General features: G+C 43.4%; 2 protein-coding genes across 5 annotated transcripts in view; one reads left to right on the top strand and one right to left on the bottom strand.

Moving 5' to 3' along the window:
* The window catches only part of OGFOD3 (2-oxoglutarate and iron dependent oxygenase domain containing 3), a 38,456-nt gene extending 24,088 nt beyond the window's left edge, over positions 1-14,368 (bottom strand). Inside the window, exons 1-6 of one of the 2 annotated variants that reach the window (XM_068151414.1) lie at positions 14,161-14,368; positions 13,592-13,818; positions 10,332-10,407; positions 9,392-9,434; positions 3,646-3,710; positions 3,045-3,101 (exon numbers count right to left, since the gene is read on the bottom strand). In XM_068151414.1, coding sequence (XP_068007515.1) covers positions 3,045-3,101; positions 3,646-3,710; positions 9,392-9,434; positions 10,332-10,407; positions 13,592-13,818; positions 14,161-14,255 — 563 coding nt within the window. In that variant the 5' untranslated portion in view covers positions 14,256-14,368. The remainder of the gene's footprint in view (positions 1-3,044; positions 3,102-3,645; positions 3,711-9,391; positions 9,435-10,331; positions 10,408-13,591; positions 13,819-14,160) is intronic. The other variant, XM_068151413.1, reaches the window with a different exon arrangement.
* On the top strand, positions 14,327-21,714 carry HEXD (hexosaminidase D). 3 transcript variants are annotated; one of them, XM_068151408.1, is made up of 12 exons: positions 14,327-14,691; positions 14,776-14,885; positions 14,963-15,050; positions 15,463-15,627; positions 16,154-16,337; positions 16,980-17,051; positions 17,139-17,334; positions 17,493-17,575; positions 18,333-18,411; positions 18,489-18,590; positions 19,090-19,179; positions 19,962-21,714. In XM_068151408.1, exons 1-12 carry the CDS (start codon positions 14,584-14,586, stop codon positions 20,128-20,130), a joined length of 1,446 nt encoding a protein of 481 aa, XP_068007509.1. In that variant the 5' UTR covers positions 14,327-14,583; the 3' UTR covers positions 20,131-21,714. The 3 variants fall into 3 exon arrangements, with proteins under 3 accessions (XP_068007509.1, XP_068007510.1, XP_068007511.1); XM_068151409.1 differs by having other exon boundaries at positions 14,516-14,664; XM_068151410.1 differs by having other exon boundaries at positions 14,619-14,701.
* Positions 21,715-21,771: the final 57 nt, after the last annotated feature.

The raw sequence follows: 21,771 nt of genomic DNA, 5'->3' as shown, positions 1-21,771 counted from the left end.
AATAACACAAGGAACAAACGAGTCCCTCTCAGAATTTGTCAACAGCAGCCCTTGTACATTTGCACTGCGTCACTGGATTATCTGAAAGCACACAGGACAGACTCAGGGAAGGGCGCAACAGAACTCCCTGAAAACAGCATATGACCACTTTCTATTAGAGCAGCTACTGAAGCCTATTTTGGAGTCAAGGTAATGAGGAAGAAATTAAATACCAATGAAGTAGCTAGAGGTCTAAGAATACAGAACTTAGGAGAAAGGATGCTCACTAGATCGCAAAGCTGCCAGTTCAGTGCAGCAACATAATGGTCTGCACAGAAGAACTGAAAGCACCACAGAAAAGTTTCTGTATAAGTTCTGCCAGACCAGGGGAAGAAATGCAGTAGGGAGTCACTGCTAAGTGTGATTGAAGGTTGGTGACAGGAACACTCAAAGCTCTGCAAAACTACACAATTCCTCTAGCCCACTCTCTCATCAGCATCTCCACACTGTTCCCAAGAAAGGTGCCAAAAGCAGTAGAAGCAGACAAAGCAAAAGCTCTTCTCCAGCCAGAAAGTTCAGCAGAAATCACACAGGCAGAATAAAGACAGGGAAAGCACACTCTCAGATCTCCCTCTGCTCATTCTGTGCCCCCACCTTAACAAACTCTTTTTTTTAAATACATCTTCAATGGTGCCATTTTCCGCTGAAGTCACAACCTTTAAACCAAGTATCCACCTCTGCTAGATAAAGATGAATCTATTACGTGAAACAAGGAACTGCTGTAACATGCCTGGCAGATGGTGGATATGGTACCAGCCTAGAAACCATAATTGATTCTGAAGCAACATCATTTTGACAGAAACAGGTTAGAAACCAGCCTCCTGGCTCAGAATGCCTATTCAGATTTGTTATTGTTGCAATCAGTAATAGTCAGACATGAATTACATTTAGTCATTCCTCTGAAGAGTGCATTTTTTAACTGACCTTGGTAAGTAAGTGAAAATAATGAAGATAAATGCACCTGAGAACAGCATAAAATAGTTCATTAAGGGACACAGAGTACTACAGTCCATGTTAAAGCACTGCCATTAGTAAATGCTTCTGTTCATATTAATGTATTTTGTATCTGATTTGTATCCAGCAGACTGAAACATCCCTTATATTGGCGTGGAATACCAATGGAATATTGATGTTCCCTAGCAGCTGCCTCATCTCACAGCGCAAGGATGAGAAATTCATAATAACTATTGAGATGAGCAAACCCATTCAGTTTTTCAAACAGGTAGATTCTTTACTAAGACACTCTCTCCATACACTCTTGTTATTTCTTCACATTCTTTATGTCCTTTATGAGAAAAGGCTGAGGGAACTGGGTGTCTTTAGCTTGGAGAAAAAGAGACTGAGGGGTGACATCATTCACGTTCATAAACACGTGAAGGCAGAGCATCAGGAGGACAAAGCCAGGCTCTCTCAGTGATGTCCAACAACAGGACGAGGGGCAATGGCTGCAAGTTGGAGCATAGTAGGTTCCATGTGAACATAAGGAAACATTTTTACTGTGATGGTGCTGGAGCACCAGAACAGGCTGCCTAGAAAGGTTGTAGAGTCTCCTCCTCTGGAGACATTCAAAACCCATCTGGATGTTTTCCCGTGTGACCTCTCTAGATGATCCTGCTCCAGCAGGGAGGTTAGACTAGGTGGTGTCAGGCAGGAATGTGCCTTCCGTCAGACCAGCCTCTGGATCAGGGAAGAGCCTTCCCCTTCACCACACTGTCGATGTCCTTTTAGTGGGTGGTGTCCCTGCTCATGTTAGGGTGGTTGGGACTGGTCCCTCCCAAACCCATCTATGATCTTTTGAGGTCCCTTCCAGCTCCTAACATTCTGTGATTCTATAGACTGGAAGGCAAAAGAAAGGCTGTCTTCAGAATATACTCCACTATCTTGGTGTGTCAGTAATTATACATTTTCTTCACAGAGTCAAAGTTTCATAAGGATCAGGGAAGCTTCTCCTTTTTATAAATGGAGGGAGGGCAGAAGCAAGCATTTTAAATAAGTCAATCTTAAAGGCAACAGTATCTAAAATTTAATTGCCAACAGAAATAAGCTTGAAGAGGTTAATATTTTCAGCCAAATGAAATTACTGTCCTAACACAATTAACAGATTTGGCTACTTCATACTACTTCCACCACTAGAGGGAGATCATATTCCTCCACAAAGGCAATTAAAAACTACGAGTTAAGTACATTAACATCATAAATGATAAATAAACATCATAAATAAGCAAGCAACTGAAATGCATAACTAAAGATTTATTGTGTTTAGTCAAAGAATGCTTGTTCCTAAACATTGGCCACACACCTTCACAGACACATGGAGCCAGAGATTTGTTGTCTTTATCAAGTATGTGAGCAGGTCTACAGGAAAGCTAAAAGCATCAGATGACAAAGCTGTTGCATTACAACACTACTTCATATTCTGTCTTCTTAGGGGGAAAGTATGCTCTGCTTCTCTAGCCAGAGCATTAGTAATTTGAAGTCCTTCCACTTCCTGCTTTACCATTTTTATTGGCTTTTTCTATGCTTCACCCAAAACCCCAAGTTCCTAATGCAATAATAGCATAGGATTGCTTTCATCATGTGTGAAAATAGGAGTTAATGCTGAAGGATTTTTACATCCCAGCTCTAATGTTCTGGAAAATAACCACAGAAGACAGATGAAGCAGCTCTCCTTGCTTGCATGGCTGGCTGGCATGAACCCCTCATAAGGAAAGGGAAATGTGTGGTGCTGCCATCACTCTGATTATAATTACACCATCAATACTGTCTTGACATTGATAATGCATCTGAGTTCAAAGCAGCAGATGTTAGTTACCAGGTAGTTACCAAAGGATCCTTTTATATTTTTCCCTCCAGTCAAGGCACCTTAATTTTTACTAAGCTTACTATTCTGAGCTACAAATTCAGTTGTATGTCTGAATGCACAGGACAATTCCCTCCCAAGCTGCACTCTACCAAAAGCCCCACAGTGTTTTGTGCTTCTCTCAGCAGTTACTGAAAATCTTTACCGATATAATGCAAAATCCTCTTCTGTGAAGATGTCCTGAATTCTGTCCCCAAAGTACCTGGAAAATTAAGCAAGGGCTTAAAATCAGTTCCTGAATCAGATTCTGAGTAATACCAAGACACATTCTCACTCCATCTGTGCTTTACCCACAATAAAAATGTGAAAACAGAAACTTCCAACAAATGCTCTTGAGCATAATGTTCCAAAAGCACTGCAATAAGATTAAATGTTCAAAGATTAGAGGATCAAGATGCAACAGCTGATAATGGAATTCCCCAGGCATGAAAAAAGTCCTGTCCTCCCATCATGAATTCATGTGGATTCAAGGTTTTTACGGTTTAGACTACTGTATTTCTTCCACTGCTGACAAATTAGGCTGTTAACTGTGAAAAATTATTATTTACTGGTGCAAGAACTCTGAAAGTGAAGGTAATGGCAGCTTTCAAGGAGCAGTTTTCATGCCACAAAGACTTCTTAACTGGTCATGGTAACTGGTGAATCTAACCTCCTCCTACATTTGGTCATTACTAACGCCAGCCCCTACAAAGAGCACTGAAGTGTAGGGTAACAAAGAGAGACAGCAAGCCACAGCCCCCTTTTACCTGTATAGATTAACAAAATGCTTCCCCAGGGAAAGAGCTCCAGAGTGCAAGTCCAAAATTGATGCCTGGGAAAGGAAACAAAAACAACAGGAAAAATGAGCATGAAAAGGTTTTATCATTATTCAACTATGACCTTTAATAACTGTCCCAAGTTGGCTCTCACTTCCCACAGCCTCCCAAGCAAAAACATTCATTTCCAGCATTTGGGCTGGCAGTATCGGTGCTCACTTCGTAACTAAAAACCTCTCTCAATTCGCTGTATAGATGCACAAGACATTAAGGTGCCACAAAAAAAAGCACAGGACTGCTATTGCTGAGATTCAAATCCGACATACAGAATTGCCAAAGCCTTCCTCCACAGGCTAGGGGTAAGACCCTGTGTCCCTGGATCCCTTCTTGAAGGCATTTCCCTTCCTCACAAAGATGACTAATTTTCCAGTATTTGTGAAGCACTCAAATAGCAGCACTAATATTTATCTTGTCCAACATTTGTTATTAAAACTCCTCCTTCACCATGAGTTCCTGTATAGCTCTCATATTTTAATAGGGACATAAAAGTCTGTTTAAAAGAACAATTGTAATTCTAAGGCTTACTAGAGCCAAAGTTTTTTCCCCTCAATTTCCAAACCACTGTAAAAGAAAACCAAAGAGTGAAAAGTTTTCACATATGAAAATTAAATCCATTTCTTCATCCAATTCCAGCCAAACCCTTTTGCTGAGGTCCAGGCCAAGCTAAAAAGATTAATATTCAAATTGTCCAGGATAAAGAGCTACCTCTCAGGACTTTGCATTATTTCTCTAGGCTGAATAAAATACAAAGTAATGACATCTTTGACATACAGTATCTGGGCAAAAGCACTCATCTTGGAATCTTGGAGTCTTTCTTGATACACCCCGTAAGATTCACATTATTCTAACACAATCCAAACAATAATACCACCATTAGGTGAGCTTCCTGGAAAGAATGGTAATTTCCATCATACCAGTCAGAATTTCTGGGCATGGCTGGAACAGTACTGCTCAAATCCAATTCACCCAAAGGCAGACAAGTTGGTGAGTGAGCAGCCGCAAATCATCGGTGCAGAGACATGTCAGAGCTGCAATGCCAGGCCAGCAATATGGCTTCACCTTCATCTCAAAGCACTTTTCTGCCTCTTCCTCCTCTGGATCACATTGGAGGAAGATACCCATGACAATCTCTCAGTGTAAGAAAAATTGCTGCAGGCTCAATTGCTCTGAGCTTCAGAGCTGAATCAGGGGAGCTCCACTAAAGACTCCTTTTAAAAGGGATAGTAACTTTCACAGTACCACAGTCTATTAGAGGTCGGAAGAGATCGAGTCCAACCCCCCTGCCAAAGCAGGATAACTTAGGGTATTCTGCACAGGAATGCATCCAGATGGGTTTTGAAAGTCTCCAGAGAAAGAGATTCCACAACCTCCCTGGGCAGCCTGTTCCAGTGCTCTGTCACCCTCACTGTAAAGAAGTTTCTCCTCATGTTAAGGTGAAATCTTCTATGCTCAAGCTTTAATCTGTTGCTCCTTGTCTTATTACTGAGCAGCACCAAAAAGAGCTTAGCCCCCTCCCCTTGACAGCCACTCCTCAGATATTTATACACATTGATGAGATCCCCTCATAAAGGGAAATAAAGCTTGGACACAGCATGGGTTTTCTAGACTTCCCCTTCCCAGTTTCCCCAAAGCTTCAAAGGACTGTTATGGAAGCAAATAACCTCCCAGTCATGCAAGAGCAGATCTTGTAATACGGTTTACTAGAGCTTCAGAAGCAAAATACTTTCATTTCTTGGTTTCTGGTTCTGTACAATAATCTGAGCTACAGCTAGAAGGAAAACTGCTCCCATGTAGCTTCAAAAATATGCTTCTGATCATGCTAAAGTAGATTATAAGGAGCAGTAGCAGGACACATCTGACAAGGTTAATTTAATTTAAAAGCAAATTGCCTTTCAAATACTTTCAACATGTTTTCCAAGCATACACATTTCTTCCACTCCTCAAGCTCCAGATTATTACAGCTGGGAAGATTCAAAATAACAAATTAATCAATAGAAGACATCAAAAACTGTAGGTATTCATAGCTGAAAAGATTATGGCTATGATAGAAAGCCTAGACAAGTCAAATGAAGACTGAAAAGGGATCTGCAAAAGAAAGAATATTCTTCAGGGTTGTTTCAGACAGACAAAAACAACTGCATGCCAAACTTAGACAGGGACTTGGTTACACATGAGCACTGAGCTATTTGTTTAACAGCTACCTTGGAAAGAAACTGAAACCTATTTATTTTGGCCTCTGCATTAAACATTTTCAGCATCACTTCCTACACTGAGAAGAATACCTTGGTGAAAGCCTGTGTCAACACTGCTGCTTCAAATTCAGCTATCTGATCAAGGGTCAGCCTGCAATTCAGGTCTGTGTTAGCTCTACACATTTCGCAGTGGTCCCGCCATCCTTGGCCAAACCCACATACCCACACACCTAGTTCCAAGAGACTGTTCAACAGAACTACTTCAATATCCTGGTTTAGAGCACTTCTCTTGAAAGAAAATGAAACATCCTTTAAAAAGAATAAATCATAGAATCATTAAAGTTGGAAAAGACCTCTAAGATCAAGTCCAATCTTCCACCCAGCACCTCCACAACAACTAGACCAGGTCCTGAAGTGCCACATCAACATATTTTTTGAACACTTCCAGGGCTGGTGACTCCACCACTTCCCTGGGCAGCCTATTCCAATGCCTCAACAACAAAAAAAAATCACACATATATCAATATATACTTTTTTTAAAGGAACAAAAAAATAACAATAAAGCACAAATATATGTTCTCTTTGGACTTCTGTAATGTTAATCCCACATTCTCCACTTCACTGCTCAAAGGACTCAAAAAGACCATGCAAGTAACCACCACTCCTCTTGTAGGAACACACACACTTGAGCTGGGAAGGAGGAAGTGCAATGGATGTTCTACTGGAAAGGTCATAACCTTTATAGAGAAGAGAAAAAAGCTAAGCTGAGGCAAACATCAAGAGAACTAATGCAATTCCTATTCTGTGCATGAAGAACAGAGCATAAAACTATTTTAGAGAGATAAAGATGTAGAAGGGAAAGCTGCACACTGATGGAGATGATGCTCCTGTTTGGATTCTGTTGAAAGTTAGACCAGAAGATTACAACAACCTCTTCTAGCTTCACTCTGTGTAAATAAAAGTAGACCTAGGAAAAGTTACCAAGGAAGATCAGAAAGCTCAGCATGACAAGTAGGGCACCTGGGAGATTTCAATAATTCAGATGTTTGCCAAGACTTTCTCAACACAAAAGGACAGAAAAGGAAACAAAGTTTTTGTGCTATACCTCCAAGGAAGCAGAAAAGGCAGCAAACAAAGGGAGGAGAGACTTAAACTGGAAGTTTAGGTCTTTTAATAAATCTATTATCAAGATACACAGACACAAGTCCACTTTTGTGGATTCAAAATATTTGTGTGTTGTACTTATTAAAAAAAAAAAAACCAACCAACAGACATGATGCTTAAAAAGGAGTTAAAAGGAAATCAGAGAGAAGGAGAATGCAGCCTGCACCCCAGTAGAAATGTGAAGAAGTTTTATTTGAAATCGTGATTAAAGTGGCTAGAGCAAGATTTTAAAAAGAATTAAACAGAAAGGAATGTAATGGGGGGAAAAAAAAAAATAAAAATCAGTCTTAGAACCCCACACATAATTGGACAGAATTACCCAAACACCTTCAAGCCTAAAAAATTCATTGTAATAAACCAGACCGAATGCAACAGGCTCGAAGCCTGAGAGGCAGACAGAGTAGCCAGATGAAAGACTTGAAACGTTTTGTATGCTATGTAGGTAAGAGATGTGAAAAGATAAAAGGTTCAAATGAAGAAACACAGCCTCATCTATACACCATCAGCACACATCCATCTGTGAGCCAAGAGAGCACCACCGGGCAAAGATTCACTCCATGACATGGGGAATACAAGCATGCAAAGCAAAAAAAAGAAGAGGAAACCAGCAGAATAGGGGAGAAAGCAGCACAGAAGGGACTGTGTTTGAAGGCTTCTCCAAAACAGAATTTCCCCAAAACACTGGCCAGATTGTTTAGCATCTTTCAGTGTTTATTCACTGTTTTGAATAAGGCCTGGATGCAACAGTATACATTTCTTTTTCCCCTGAGGAGTGACAAACAGCAGGCAATAACTTTGTCACATTTACAGATCATGAGAAATGTGAGAAGGCTTGAATCGGAGCCAAGACCTTTCAATGGACATCAGGTTTCTTAACAGATCTACTTTGTTGCAGCAATAGAATCTCCTTCCCACCCTCATTTCCCTCCCCTTAAACAAATGCCACAGCGATGCTTCCAAAAAGTGATGCAGATCATGGATTTCCATTTGTCTGATACTCTGGGTTAATGCCCAAGGTCAGGACCCCTGCCCAGCTCTGTGCATTGGCCAGCCAAGTTCACCTATCCTCCCATCTCTCCCAAGCTTTCTCTACCTGAAAGGTGGTTGTAGCCAGGAAGGGGTTGGCCTCTTCTCCCAGGCAACCAGCACCAGAACAAGGGGACACAGTCTCAAGCTGCGCCAGGGGAGGTTTAGACTCAAGGTGAGGAGAAAGTTCTTCACCAAGCGAGTCATTCATCATTGGAATGTGCTGCCCAGGGAGGTGGTTGAGTCACTGACCCTGGAGGCGTTCAAGAGGAGATTGGACGTGGCACTTGGTGCCATGGTCTAGTCATGGGTCTGTGTTGATAGGTTGGACTCGATGATCCTCGAGGTCCTTTCCAACCTAAGTGATACTGTGATACTTCAGATTCCCCTGTTCGCTACCCCCCTGCTAGGGATTAGCTTCCTGCTGTTCAAACCCATAAAGCTGTGTTGCACACTGCTGTTCTAAATCCTTTGTGAGGAAGTCTAATGAAAAAACACATGCAGGTCCCAAAAGAACAGCATAGGAAACCCACTTGACAGCATTAACAGGAGTTGAGCCAGAGGTCCCAACAGGCAGAGGAATCTAGGCAAAGTGGCAAATTATGCAACCACAGAACTGAAAAAAACCCAAGGGATCCTGACAGAAATGAACAGAGCATGTTAAATCATTTAAATATATTGTTTCAGATGGGCACCACTGCTTAAGTTTCTCAGCAATCACAAGGGCAAGAGCATTTTTTCAATGAAACCTTTCTCTTCTGCCAATACATGCCCTAATTCAGCAGAGGCCTAAAGAAGGGGTTGTGCTTCTAAATAATCCAGAAAGGTTCTGTTCACACACAAAAGCATCCTGAGAACGAAGATGGAGGAAGGAAATTAAATGTGCTTGTTAGAGAAGTGGGTTTGGTTTTCCTTGTTAACTATTACTCAAAGCTCCACTTAAGATATTGTCACTACACAATCCAAATCGTTCTGTCATTCTGTGAACTACTGTAATCTAGCTTCAGAAGTCAAGCTTGAGCAGTTCTGCTATAGTAACTACTTCCAGATGGAGAAGACAATATCAGTTCAACAGAGGCAATAGAAATAACTGAGTAATAGCAAATGGCAGCTGTATTGCAGGACTCACAAATTACACTGCTAACAGAGATAAAATAACTTTCCAAACAATTTTTTTTTCCCCAAGTCTGAATGGAAGAAAAAATTCTCCATCTCTCTTCCTCAAGCCCCCATACAGCATTTATAACCTTGTTTTGGCAGTAAAAGAGTGTAAAAAGGAACAAGACACTGCTCACCCCTCCATTAGATCCTCCCAAGGACAGTCCCCTCTCTGCTATTCTGCAGGCAAAACAATAACCTCAGATGAGAATGAAAGTCCAATTACTTTGTTCTTTAATGTCATTACTTACAGCACGTAACTCTTCAGTAAGTGATAGTCGATGCATCAGATAACTCAATTGAATTAAGAGAAGCTGACATTTATTTTAAACAGAATCTTGCAGCCTGTCATGAAAATAAAGCATCTATGTTGCAGAACACTTCTGAGCTTGTACCTTCCTTCCACAAATCCCCAAAACACTGCCTTTCAAATACATCTGGCCAAGAAAGATTAAACAAAAAGCCCCAGACGCTGATCCTTGCAGGCAGTACACATGAACCTGTACAATACAGAAACACTGAATTTAAAATCACAGTGGCTGGCCTGTGAACAAAGCATTTCCACCAGCTGCATGCTGCTTTAGGCATTAGTGTATTCCCCACTGACATGATTATCAAGTGCAAATCACACTCAGAGAGGCTGAGAACTTTTCTAACTGCGTAATTTGACAGTGTCCCCTACTATTTGATTAAAACTCACCACTTAGTGGTTCATAGAGGACTACAGGGTCAGCACTAGCTCATAATTATCCAGAATGAGACTCAGCTGAAAGGAGGCTTAGGTTGTTTTGTTCTGATTCTAAAGGCCAAATGGAACAGAAGGCCAAGTGAAAATCCTTTCAAACATTTAATTCACTGTCCTTCCCCCCACACACACCCAAGGCTCATGCCCTACAGTGCTAGGCAGACTCTGTACAGCAAGAACTGCTTCCGCTACAGTGAAAAATGCCTTTTAAAATTTAGTGGCTTAAACAATTTAAGCCATCCTCCTCCAGCTAATAAGTTTTGTGCTACACCTTAAACACTGGCATTAAAGAATGTGCTTGCAAGAGTTGAAAGAGCTGCAAGCAAAATTACCTACGGATCCTTTCAGCTTCTTCTTTTGTGATTACTGCATCAGTCACCCCTCTTCCACACTTCCTAGGAGTGCAGCCTGGAACAGAGTAAGGAAAAGAAGAAAGAAAATGGCATCTTTAACAAGGTTAAAAATAAATCACTATTTACATTCTCCTACTCCTCTTTCAGATTCAAAGCATTCACAGATGAAGTGATCTTACTGGATATACCATGACAGAGCCCTCTAACAACAGTAGCATTTCAAGGAGAGAGAGAAGCCATGAGAAAGATGTGCAGGTGACCAGGCTGAGTGCTGACAGCAACAGAGCAAATTATACACACTGCCTGCTTGCTTGGGAAAACTAAAATCCTTTCTTTGACCCATGTTTAAATTGAAGTCAAAGGCACCCACACCAAGCAGACTGTTTAAACACAGATCAAGGATAGGGAAACCAACAGAATTAAAAGCCAAATAATTCACTGTGTTTTCTGACTACCCAAGCAACAACTCCCCGAAGTCAGCTCAAGGTTCAGATTCCAAGAAGCACACACTAAGTTATTTGAAGATAACCTAGGAAACTAGCAGTCTAAAATTATGCTGGAGATTACCTCCTTAAGCATGCATTTATCAATGCCAGCACTGAACCCAGCACTATGACAAGAATGAACCAGAACCACTGCTCCTCCAACTCACTTTTCTCCTCTTGACCCTGTGAGCTAAAGAAATCAGGCAGAATCCAAACAGACCATTCATCAGAAAGCAGAGTGCCTTGATATTTAAAAGGCAACCAAACACTTTAAAAATTCTGGTATGGAAGGGCTTTGAATAGTAAAGAACCACACCTTGCAATACAATCCCAAAGGTACAGAACTCAAACAAAAAACTCACAAGGGGTTTATAGACAAAATTGTTCTAAGTTACAAATTTGGGAAGGAATGGAAAAAGGGAGAGCTTCTGTGCACACTGTAAATATCCCCTCTGTGACCAGAAAGGATAAGCATGGGCTTTGAAATATGCAAAACTTCCCACAATCTCAATTCCCAGGAACCAGCACTTTGCAAGTTAAACACCACAGATCTTGCAGTAAAAATGCAAGATGGGAATGCTGTGCTTCTTTGGAGTGTATGGTGCAGCAGATCTGAAAAGCAATCAATAGTAGCCAGTAAAAACTGCAAACTATTTCTTGTCTGCCCTAACATCAGAACAAGAGGAGACAAAGATTGTATTGGATTCCATCCCCATAACCACACCAGCAGTCCAGGCAATAGACCTTTTCCTCTCCTGCTCACACACTTCTCTGCTTTCCACATCCACGGATCTAGTCTCTGGGAAAACATCTTTAAAACTGTCTCCTGGGTCGTGATCATGGATGCTTTGTGCACTGACACAGTACATCACACTTGAGACTACACAGGAGTTTCATCAGACATGCTGGTAGCCACAGTACTTTTCAGGAGTTAACTACTTCTCAAGACAGCAGAAATAGCCAAAATCTGGCCACCGGGGTCAGAGCACAAAGGAGACTGTGCTCACACAGCATCCCATCTTCTGCAACTACAGTAAGTACTTGCCCACTGAAAAATAATGCATTTTATTTGTGTAGCACTGCCTGCCAGTAAAGCCACTGCTCTGGGACACCAACTAATGTATAACTTCAAGCAAACTACAGGCTCAGTTTGGAGCAGGGGCAGGTGCATAAATAAAAAGCTCATCTTAGCTGTGGAAACTTTACAGCTAAGCATCAGACACCAAGAGATGAAAAGAATGTGCCCCCTCCTGACAAAGCCAGAAGCTGTGGATGTGAAACCAGAGTAAAGACAGAGAATGAAAAGCTACTGAGTGATGGAAAACCATTCCTAACAAAGTGACTAAAGCTCCGGAGTCAAGTTCACTTTGGCAGTAAACCACAACCCGCATCTACCGCCTCACTAAGCTATCAGTTACACACGTGGAGCTAAAGCTCAGCCTTGACCGGACAGCAAGGCTCAGCAGCTCACCACCACCCTCTTCTGGACAGCGAGTAGGAGACAAGAGTTAAGAAGCAAGAGTAAAGTTCATTTATCCCAGCCCGGATTCAATTAACCACTTAACGATGCTCACGTGTTCCTCTTACCACTGATCTCTGAATGTGTAATACAGGAGAGGACTTGTAAAAACATCTGCTGAAAAACAAAACTAATCACAGAAGCTTTCTCTCCATGACATCACAAGCACAGAGATCACATTCTCTTCCCAGGCAGAGATATCCTTGAAGTTCCTGCCTTACTTATGATGGGAAGAACTGATGTGGTTGCCAAGATCACAAGTCCACAGCTCACAAAATTTCTCTTGCAAACCAATGAGGAGAAAAATCAGGTTTACAGAATTAACCAGGTTGGAAAAGACCTTCAAGATCATCAAGTCCAACTTATTACCCAAAAACTATCTAATCAACTAAACCATGGCACTAAGTGCCTCATCCAGGCTCTTTTTTAAACACTTCCAGTGATGCTGACTCCACCACCTCCCTGGGCAGCACATCCCAATGGCCAATCTCTTCTTCTGTGAAGAATTTCTTCTTAACATCCAGCCTAAACCTCCCCTGGCACAGCATGAGACTGTGTCCTCTTGTTCTGTCACAGGTTGCCTGGGAGAAGAAACCAACCCCCACCTGGCTACAACCACCCTTCAGGTAGTTGTAGATGGCAACAAGGTCTCCCCTGAGCCTCCTCTTCTCCAGGCTAGACAGCGCCAGCTCCCTCAGCTGCTTCTCATAGGGCTTGTGCTGCAGACCTCTCCCCAGCTTTGTTGCCCTTCTCTGGACACGTTCGAGCAATTCAACAAAGACAGAAATGCTTTTCAGGCAGCACCAAAAGCTGCCTGCACACACAAATCAACATAGGTATACCAGAAGATGGCATTTGTGCCACTACCATATGCTAGCAGCACAGAAAATATCCTAAATCAATTCCAGTCCATACCCTACATAGTATTTGCCAGTAACAAACTCAGCACAGGAATCAAGAGAGAAAGAAAAGCCAGATTTAGCGAAAGGTTTATTTCACATAGCATAAGCAAAGCAGTATCTGAAGGGAATCATGTAGGAGTGACAGAAAAACTTTGCAGATGCAGCAAGTTCTGAGCTGACCCAAGAAGCACAAATGTCTGGGGATTTAAAAAGTACACAGTGCCCTGGCATTTGCTAGAAACACAGGAGTTTTGCAGTACATATTTGGGTCAACAAGCAGCAGTCAGCCTGTTATGGTACTTCCTCCCACTTCAGCCAATCCTATCCAAATACCTTCAAATCTTTTCTGGTTGTCATAGTCCTCAGAGCAGGGGATCTCGATGAACTTATTCTGCAGGTTCTCACTGTGATGAGCCAGCACCTCTGTGACCCCATCCTCGGCACTCAGGTAGCTCCAGCTCAGGAGACCACCGATGGCAAGCGAAGAGAGGACGAACACTGTGAACACTGCCTTCAGCCACCTCCACTGCGACTCTCGCTGGGTTTTGCTCTTCTTCGCACTACGGAGGGAGCACAGCGACAGTCCCACGTAAGCGAACGACGCGCTCCCGAGCCGCTGAGGAACTGCTTTGGCTGCTAGCCTGCCCGATACCGGGGAGACCCAGTCAAGGCCCGGTACCCCGACTAGCCCCTTGTTTTGAGTACATACACGACATTTTTATTCCACTTTCATGCCCGGAGGTTAGAGGCCGCGTCCACACAGGACCTCCCACAGGAGCGGCGACGCTGCCGCAGGCCGCTCCCCTCATGCGCCGGGCCTGGGCACCGCCAGCCCCGGGAACAAGGGGAAGTGCCAGTGGACAGCCACCAGTCCCAGCCCCGCAGTCAGCCCAGGCGAATACCTGCTGTGGTGGCGGTCCCCGCGCTCCGGCCCCGGCCCTGTCCCTGTCCCGCCGCTCTCAGAGCCGCGCGGTGCCGTCCGGCGCTGCCGAGACATCGCTCACGCCGACACTGAGCGATGCGCTCGGCCTGCCAGGGCATAGCAATCGCCCGCCGAGCAAAAACGTTTCAGGCAGACGGCCTGGAGAAATCCATTACAGAGCCGAAAGCAGAGAAGCAGCCTCACCGAAGTAGAAGCGGAGACAGCTGGACCACGGCGAAACACCAGAACCGCAGCAGAAGAACTCGGCCAAGTGCTCTACACTGGAGTACCGCTACGGTTGCGGCAGCAGGCTAAAACAGTCGATGCGAACCGGCGGTGCCGCGGGCAGCCTGGAGGGCGCAGTCGAAAGCAATCGAGGCCGGAGCAGCGTCATGCGGCGAGTATGGAGGCGGGCGGCCCGCGGCGGCGGCTGGTGCACCTGGACCTGAAGGGCGCACCGCCCCGCGCTTCCTACCTGGCGGAGGTACCGGGGGAAGCGGCGGATGGATGGGTCTGCTCTGGTACGGGGGGAAACGGTGAGGGGATTCCACAGGCCTGCTCGGCTCGGCCTTACCTCGCCGCTGTTCTCCCTCAGGTGCTGCCGCTCCTCCGCGCCCTGGGCGGCACCGGGCTGCTGCTGGAGTATGAGGACACCTTCCCCTACGCGGGGCCGCTGGAGCCGCTGCGGGCTCCGCACGCCTACAGGTAGCGCTCGGCGTAGGCCCGGGAAAGGGGATCTGCGCATCCAGTCCGGGCCCCGACTTCTTGCTTTTCTCTCTCAGCACCGGGGAGGTGAGAGCGATGCTGAACCAGGCCAAGGCCCAAGGACTGGAGGTGGTGCCGCTGGTGCAGACGTTTGGGCACATGGAGGTGAGCACCGGACGGCGGCATCGTACCTTCGGTGCCTGGGAGTGCTGGGTTGGGAGAGGGGAGGAGCCGCTCTGGATGTGTCAGAGTGGTTCTGTCAGGAAGTCTCTGTCCTAACTCCCGATATAAGGATGCCCAACTCCCATTACCTGGCATGCTTTGGACAGCAAGGTAACCCTGTATTCACCACCCTATTTTCCTCTTCCCATGAGGTGCTTCACGGTCAGAGACTCGCACAGCACAGTGGAGCAGCAGCCGTCCCTCTCCTGTCTGTACCACCCCTCATGCTCTGCTCACACACAGCCCAAACCCATGCTTTAGCAGGACAACTGTTACCAGAGCTCTGGTGACACAGTAGGATGCTGCTGTCCCCTTCCTTTTGCTGTTGTTCTCTAAGCTCTCCTTTTTCTTGCAGTTTGTGCTGAAGCACAAAGAGTTTGCCCATCTCCGGGAGGTGAAGGCGTTTCCCAACGCCCTCAACCCACACAAGGAGGAGTCACAGGCACTGGTCAAAGCCATGGTTGACCAGGTCATGGCACTGCACGAAGACTTAAAGTGGTTTCATATTGGATGTGATGAGGTGGGACTTCTCTCAAGCAAGGAATTTTTTCTTGATAGGTATGATGGTAAGGGCTGAGGCATCTGCATTTCAGTGGTGCCCAGGCCACATTTGGGTAGGACATGGAGGACAGAAAACAGCAGTTAAAACCAACAGAGAAAAGTTGTTTTGACAATAAATGATTCTAGTAGCACAGGATGTCATCTGATGTGAGTGTAATATCTAAAGAATTGAAAGCACTTTCTTAAAGCTAACTCAGCATTTGGGTTTAGGTCAGGTGAGTAAAGTGAGATACCAGTTGGAGGCATTCCTTAAGAATCATACAAGTTTGGATATAAGATGTTGGCTCACTGCTCTGGCAAACATTCAGTCTCCTGCAGACTGATAGAAGTATTTGCAGTGTCTTTAACACCAGGAGGTGCTTTGAAATATGTCCATTCTGTGTCATATCTTTGCAGGGGGTTTTGAGTATTGTATGATTTCATGACACTTTGAGTCTCACTCCCCCTATTCCCATAAAAGAAGTCAAGATTATTTGATGTTTCAGGTCTACTACCTTGGAGAAGGAGAAGAGTCAAAGCAGTGGTTGCAGCAAGGTGACCACACTCTGGAGAAGCTGTGCTTATCCCACATAAAAGCAGTTGCAAGCTGTGTGGTCTCATCTTACCCCACTGTGACACCCATCGTATGGGATGATATGCTCAGGGGGATGAGTGAGGAAACATTGGCAGGTGTGTGACCAATGATGGGGTGAGTCCTATTTTGTAGCATACAAGAAAGTTTACACAACCAATTAAAGCAGAGTTGTTGACAGGTGACAATAACAGAAACAAGAAATCTGAGGATAGATTAGACTAAAGAGCAGAGACTTCAGTCCTTGGGTATGTCACAGGCTTTCTGTGTGACTGTAGTTAAGTCTCAACTCATACACTTTAGTTAGTGACAAACAAAGCAGTCATCATGCAATGGTTGCCATCAGTTCTACTTTCTTCACACATCAATAAAAACTTCACAAAACCCATATTACCTCTTGTGATCACTATCAAAACATCTATGCCTCTCACCACCTTCTAGTGTTACTTGTTGCTCTGTGCAACTTCTGAATCTCTTGAGTTGTCACTGCTGATCCATATTAGTGGTTTGAAGATGTCTAAGGACTTTGTGGCCCCTGGAAGATGAAGCCATGTGTCTAAAATCCTGGCCACACTGAAAATGCCCAGGGACACTTCATCTGGAAATGAAGAACTGTAGAGATGAGCCATGAGTAGTTCTAGTCACATGCTGCTGCACCAACAATACCTACTTAGTTTTACTAAGTCAGTCACTTTTAACTGTTTGTCTTCTATTACTTAGAACAACTCTGTTCCTTCCAGAGTCTGGGGTCCCACAGCTTGTGCAGCCAATGATCTGGGACTATGCAGCAGACCTTGATGTGGAGAGCAAAGGTTTGTACTTCTCTGCTGAGCATTAGAGTCAAGGGTGGAAAGGGAGATAAACTTGTCCTGTGAATATTCTTTTGTGTGTCATTGCAGTGCAGCTTGTAGAGAAGTATCGGAGATGTGGCTTCTCCAAGGTGTGGTTTGCTAGTGCTTTTAAAGGAGCTACAGGAGTGAATCAGTCTCTAACACTTATTGGACACCACTTAAAAAACCATCTCCAGTGGCTGAAAGTGGCAAGCAGTAGCCCTGCTGAGGTCCTTGAAGGTATCGCACTGACCGGCTGGCAGAGGTAAGGAACATCCTTTTAAGTGGTTCCAAGGATGACAGAGAGGCAAACTAATGCTTTTAAAGCTTTTTGAATTTTAGTGATTGAAATACAAAAAATTCCCTCTTGTTTAGTGTGTTCTGACAGTAAGATGTCTAATTAGTGAATGTTTTCTTACTTAGGTATGATCACTTCTCTGTTTTGTGTGAGCTTCTCCCTGTGGGAATTCCATCACTGGCTGTATGTCTGCAGGCACTAAAGAATGGTACAATGACAACTTTATTCTCTCTCAGCTTATGCCTAGCACAAGAGGAAAGTGACCTTGCCCTAAAGCTGGGATATTTTGAGGAGGTTTGACTATCTGATCATGGTCTGAATTATGGACACTGGTGATGTGGGAGGAGAGAAGCCTCTTGGCCCAAGTATTAAAATCACCTATAGTCTTCTAATTATTTGTTGCTTTCTGACCCGCAAATGCTCATCAACTTCATCATGCTGAGGCTAAAAAAAATGATGTAAGAGGCTGAATATCATTTGAAATGGCACTGGTATATAAATGAGACTGATTTTGTCTAGATTTAGAACTTGTTTACATGTCGAAGTTGTTTTAACTTAAAACTGATCTAACAAGTACACTCTCAGGTAAAATACTTCCTGTTTCTGGTTTCTCTACAGGCATTTGCCAACAGAATTGCTATTTTTTTGTCTTTCTGCAATTCTGACTTTGAAAAGAACCCCCCACAACCTACTTGTTTTTAACTAAGGCACTAAAAGCATTCAGCACGCTGAAAGGAAAGCTCACAGCTAGGTAGTGCTTTACCTAGCACGGAACAGTTGTGTGAAAGACAATGTACTCCTCCCACTGAGTTTTCCCTTGTTCTAGTTCCATTTCACCTTTTAAAAAAGAAATCTTCATCCAAGGAGAACTACTAAGCCAATGCAGAGTATTCCAGAAAACCCCTTTTTTGTGGACATTTTGGTTATTTAGACTCTTTTTACTTACTTCCACTGTCTTCTGCCAGGTGGCTATTCGGAAAAGATTAAAGAAGATGTGGAAAAGCTTCTGGGAATGCCCAACCTGGAAATTGACACTTTCATGAGGTAAAATTCCAGCTGTAGGATTCAGATGTTTCTCATTGCATGGTAAGTTCAGAAACTAATGGATCCTCTTTGAACAGCACAAGCCTGGGGACCTTTCCTGGGAGCAATATCCTTACTCTTGTGACACAAGTTAGTTTCTACCTCAAGTCATCAGTGGATGAACTTCTTGAAAGGAACAGGTAATAAGGTTTATATTGATTCTCTGGCTGTCTGCAGGAGTGTTTGAGCTACTTCATCTCAAAATGGGGCATAATTCCAGCAAAGTGCTTTAAACATCAACCTCTGCATTTCAGGCATTGTTCCCTATACATTGACACCCAGCACAACGTATTTAGATGCTAATTTGAAGTGTTTCAGCAGAACTCCCAAATACTATGTGTTGCCTTATTTCAAGAGTAGTTCTTTGCTGAATTAAATCTTCCTGTTACTTAATTTTGAGAGGTTACAAAAATCCAGCTTGAAATAACATAAGGATTGCAACAGATGATCAGTTACACTCACTTGCCAGGAACAGTCTTTTAGAAGCCAGTTCCAAAGACACCTAGACTTAAATTTACTTACTCCTTGAGCACTATCTCTTTGTGCCAGCAGTTCAGCTAAAGCCCTGTCACCTCTCTGTCAGCCTGTAAAGATGTCAGTGCTGTTTCAAACACTGCTTGTACTAACATCCATTTTCAGATACGTCACAGGCTGGTTCAGCCCCTACCACAGGAAAAGGAGGATTGTTCACCCTATAATGATGCATCACTTTCAGCCTGATGCAGTAAGGTAACACCACCTAATTTTGCATCATGGGGGAAATAAAGTCTGTCATATTTTGGGCACTCAAGTGCATGTGGTCTTGAGTCCTTGCCTTCTCCTATAGTAATTTCAGAAGCATCAGTGCAAACCAAACCATATAAAGTATTCATAATATGGTTTTGAAGAGGAGAGCAGGTTTATCTTTGCCTTCAGTTGAACAAGTTCTGTGAACACAAGTACAAAATTGGTCTTAAAGCAGATTCTCCCTTGAGAGGAAGTTTCTCCCATACAGACCTGCTGCACTTCACAGCAATTGTTGGCCTTGGGACAGTAGCTCACCATGGGCCAAGTTCCAGGCAGAGCTCAGAGTAAAACCAGACCCCTTTTCCTTGCTCCTTCTCACTGTATTTGCTATTCAAAACCTGTTCTAGATATTGTGCCAAGATGAATATCCAACCTCTTCTACTCTTCCTGATTAAAAAAATGCAGAATTAAATTCCCAGGAGTCTCTCAGTGGGTTTCAGTTACACTTAAAATGTGCACAGTGGTTTTGTGAGCTCACATTTCAGTACTTCAGAAGTCAATGCATAAGAACAGTGCCAAGATTAATGGTACTTAAGTACAAACAGTGTCAAACTTTTGCTGCCTGCACAAAATCAAGTCCTTTGAGCTCTTATAATAGATGCTGCTTTTCCTGTAAAGTCATTTTAAGGGCTATACTCTCTCTAAAAGGCCTGGAAAGCTAGCCCTCCCTTGAGGCAGAGCTCACCTGCAAATGTGATTGTTTCTTCCTTCTGATTTCTGCCTAGTCTTCTCTCCAAGTGGAATGCTGTGGTGCAAGACCTCCAAGCAGCCATGGAGCAAGTTTTCCACAAGTGTACTATAGAGGAGTGGATGGAGGAGAACGTCCACCCAAGCCTACAGAAGCTTCAGCAAGTGGTGGATGATTTAGATAAAGCAATAAAGGCACAAAATTAGGGGCATTGCAATTAGTCTGTTTTATTCTGTGGAAAAATATGGCCAGTGGAAATTGGCAACTAGTCATGTTTGTCACCTTTAGAGCTGAAGCAAGAACTGTGATTAAACAAAAGTGACCTGAAGGCATAAAGAAATTTGTTAGTGTAATAGGCTTCAACTCTGTTTTAATTTTCCTGTCTTAACAAATTGCTGAGCCTTAAATCACCTGCCCTGCAAGTCAGATTTGCTCCCCTTGCATAACAATGCAGAAGTGAGTCAGAACTTGGCTAGATTGCAAGGCAGGAGGACAGCCCAGGTCCTTCCAAATTCAGTACTTGTAGTAATAGGCTTTTTTATGAAACAGTGACCTGAGAAAGTGCTCCAAGTTCTACTCTAGTCAGTACCCAACTTGTCCTCCTTTGCAATTTCTCTAAGACTTAGGATACTTTAAACATGCTTTAGGTCCTCATGCTCTGTACTGTGACTCCTTAGTCTTTCAGATATGTTCAGAGGGGTGTCCTACTGTTCCATCATGACAAGTCCTTCCATATCTATCAGTTGATTTGCTCCAGATTTTGTTTTTGACTTTGTCTCTGAAATTCAAACCCACCAGTCTTAAGTCCAGTTTTGATTAACTTGAGGCCAGGAAATTAACATCCAGGGTTTTGTAGAAGTCTGAGCAAGGAACCACTGTCCAGCTGCTCATGAGGTTACAGCAGATGCATGGAAGATGCCATGCACCATCACAATACAGAGCAAAGGGGATCTCCAGAAAAGAAGTTTGTTACCAATAGTAAAGGTTACACTTGGACTTCAGGGGAAAACTGCCATAACACATTGGGCTTCTTGACTTCACTAAAACATTATCTAAGTTAAGCATAGTTCCATCCCCACAGAAGAACACAGTCCCAGTTAATTTAAGGCATTTACTTCACCATGTAAAACCTGAGTCCAACTCCAAGTATATCCAAATTTGAAGCATGACTCAAGTCTACTGAATGAGGGGAAAATGCTACATTTTATTCTGCTTTAATGTTGAACTTCTGATGATGTATAGCAGTAAGTTTTGTGGACTTAACTGGTACATTAAGATAATCACCAGAAGAGAAAATAAGTCAAAAGTCTGGTAGTTAAGTACACTGCTGTGAATATTCAAGATACTCTTTACCTGGTTGCTTCATTTCTTGCTTTCTTGGAAGTCTTACAAAGTACAGGTATTGAAATGTTCTTGGAACAGTCTAAGGAGTAGAGCTCTAGATACGGAAAGCACAAGAAGCACAGCATAAGACAAATCTCAACTTACTAAATGAGCTGCAGGAGTTAGATCCACATGCAGAATTTTATCTAGAAAGAATCAGTTGCTATGTATACCTTAATTACCAAAGGTACACATAACTAACAAGAACTTCATTTATTTTACTTCAATAAATCTTTGGATACTCAAAGTGGTTGTAGAAATACGCCTTTTTGGGTTGGGTTAAAGTGGGGGAATGCAAATATATTCACAGTGGAGTGCTGGCTCTGTCACCTTAGATGACATTGAAAGCTAGGCTTCTCTAAGTGAAAGCAGGGTCAGCAGGGAGACAGCTATTAGGGCTTCCTCTACTGTGTCCTTCCCCCCATCAACTCCTTCAACAGGTCTGTGCCAAGTGGTAATTCAGA

The sequence above is a fragment of the Melanerpes formicivorus genome, unplaced genomic scaffold (assembly GCF_026170545.1).
Source record: "Melanerpes formicivorus ecotype bairdi unplaced genomic scaffold, bMelFor1.0.p_v2 SCAF_21, whole genome shotgun sequence".
Taxonomy (NCBI): Eukaryota; Metazoa; Chordata; class Aves; order Piciformes; family Picidae; genus Melanerpes; species Melanerpes formicivorus.
Note: the sequence above shows the minus strand (reverse complement) of the source record. Positions and strands in the feature narration are given on the sequence as shown.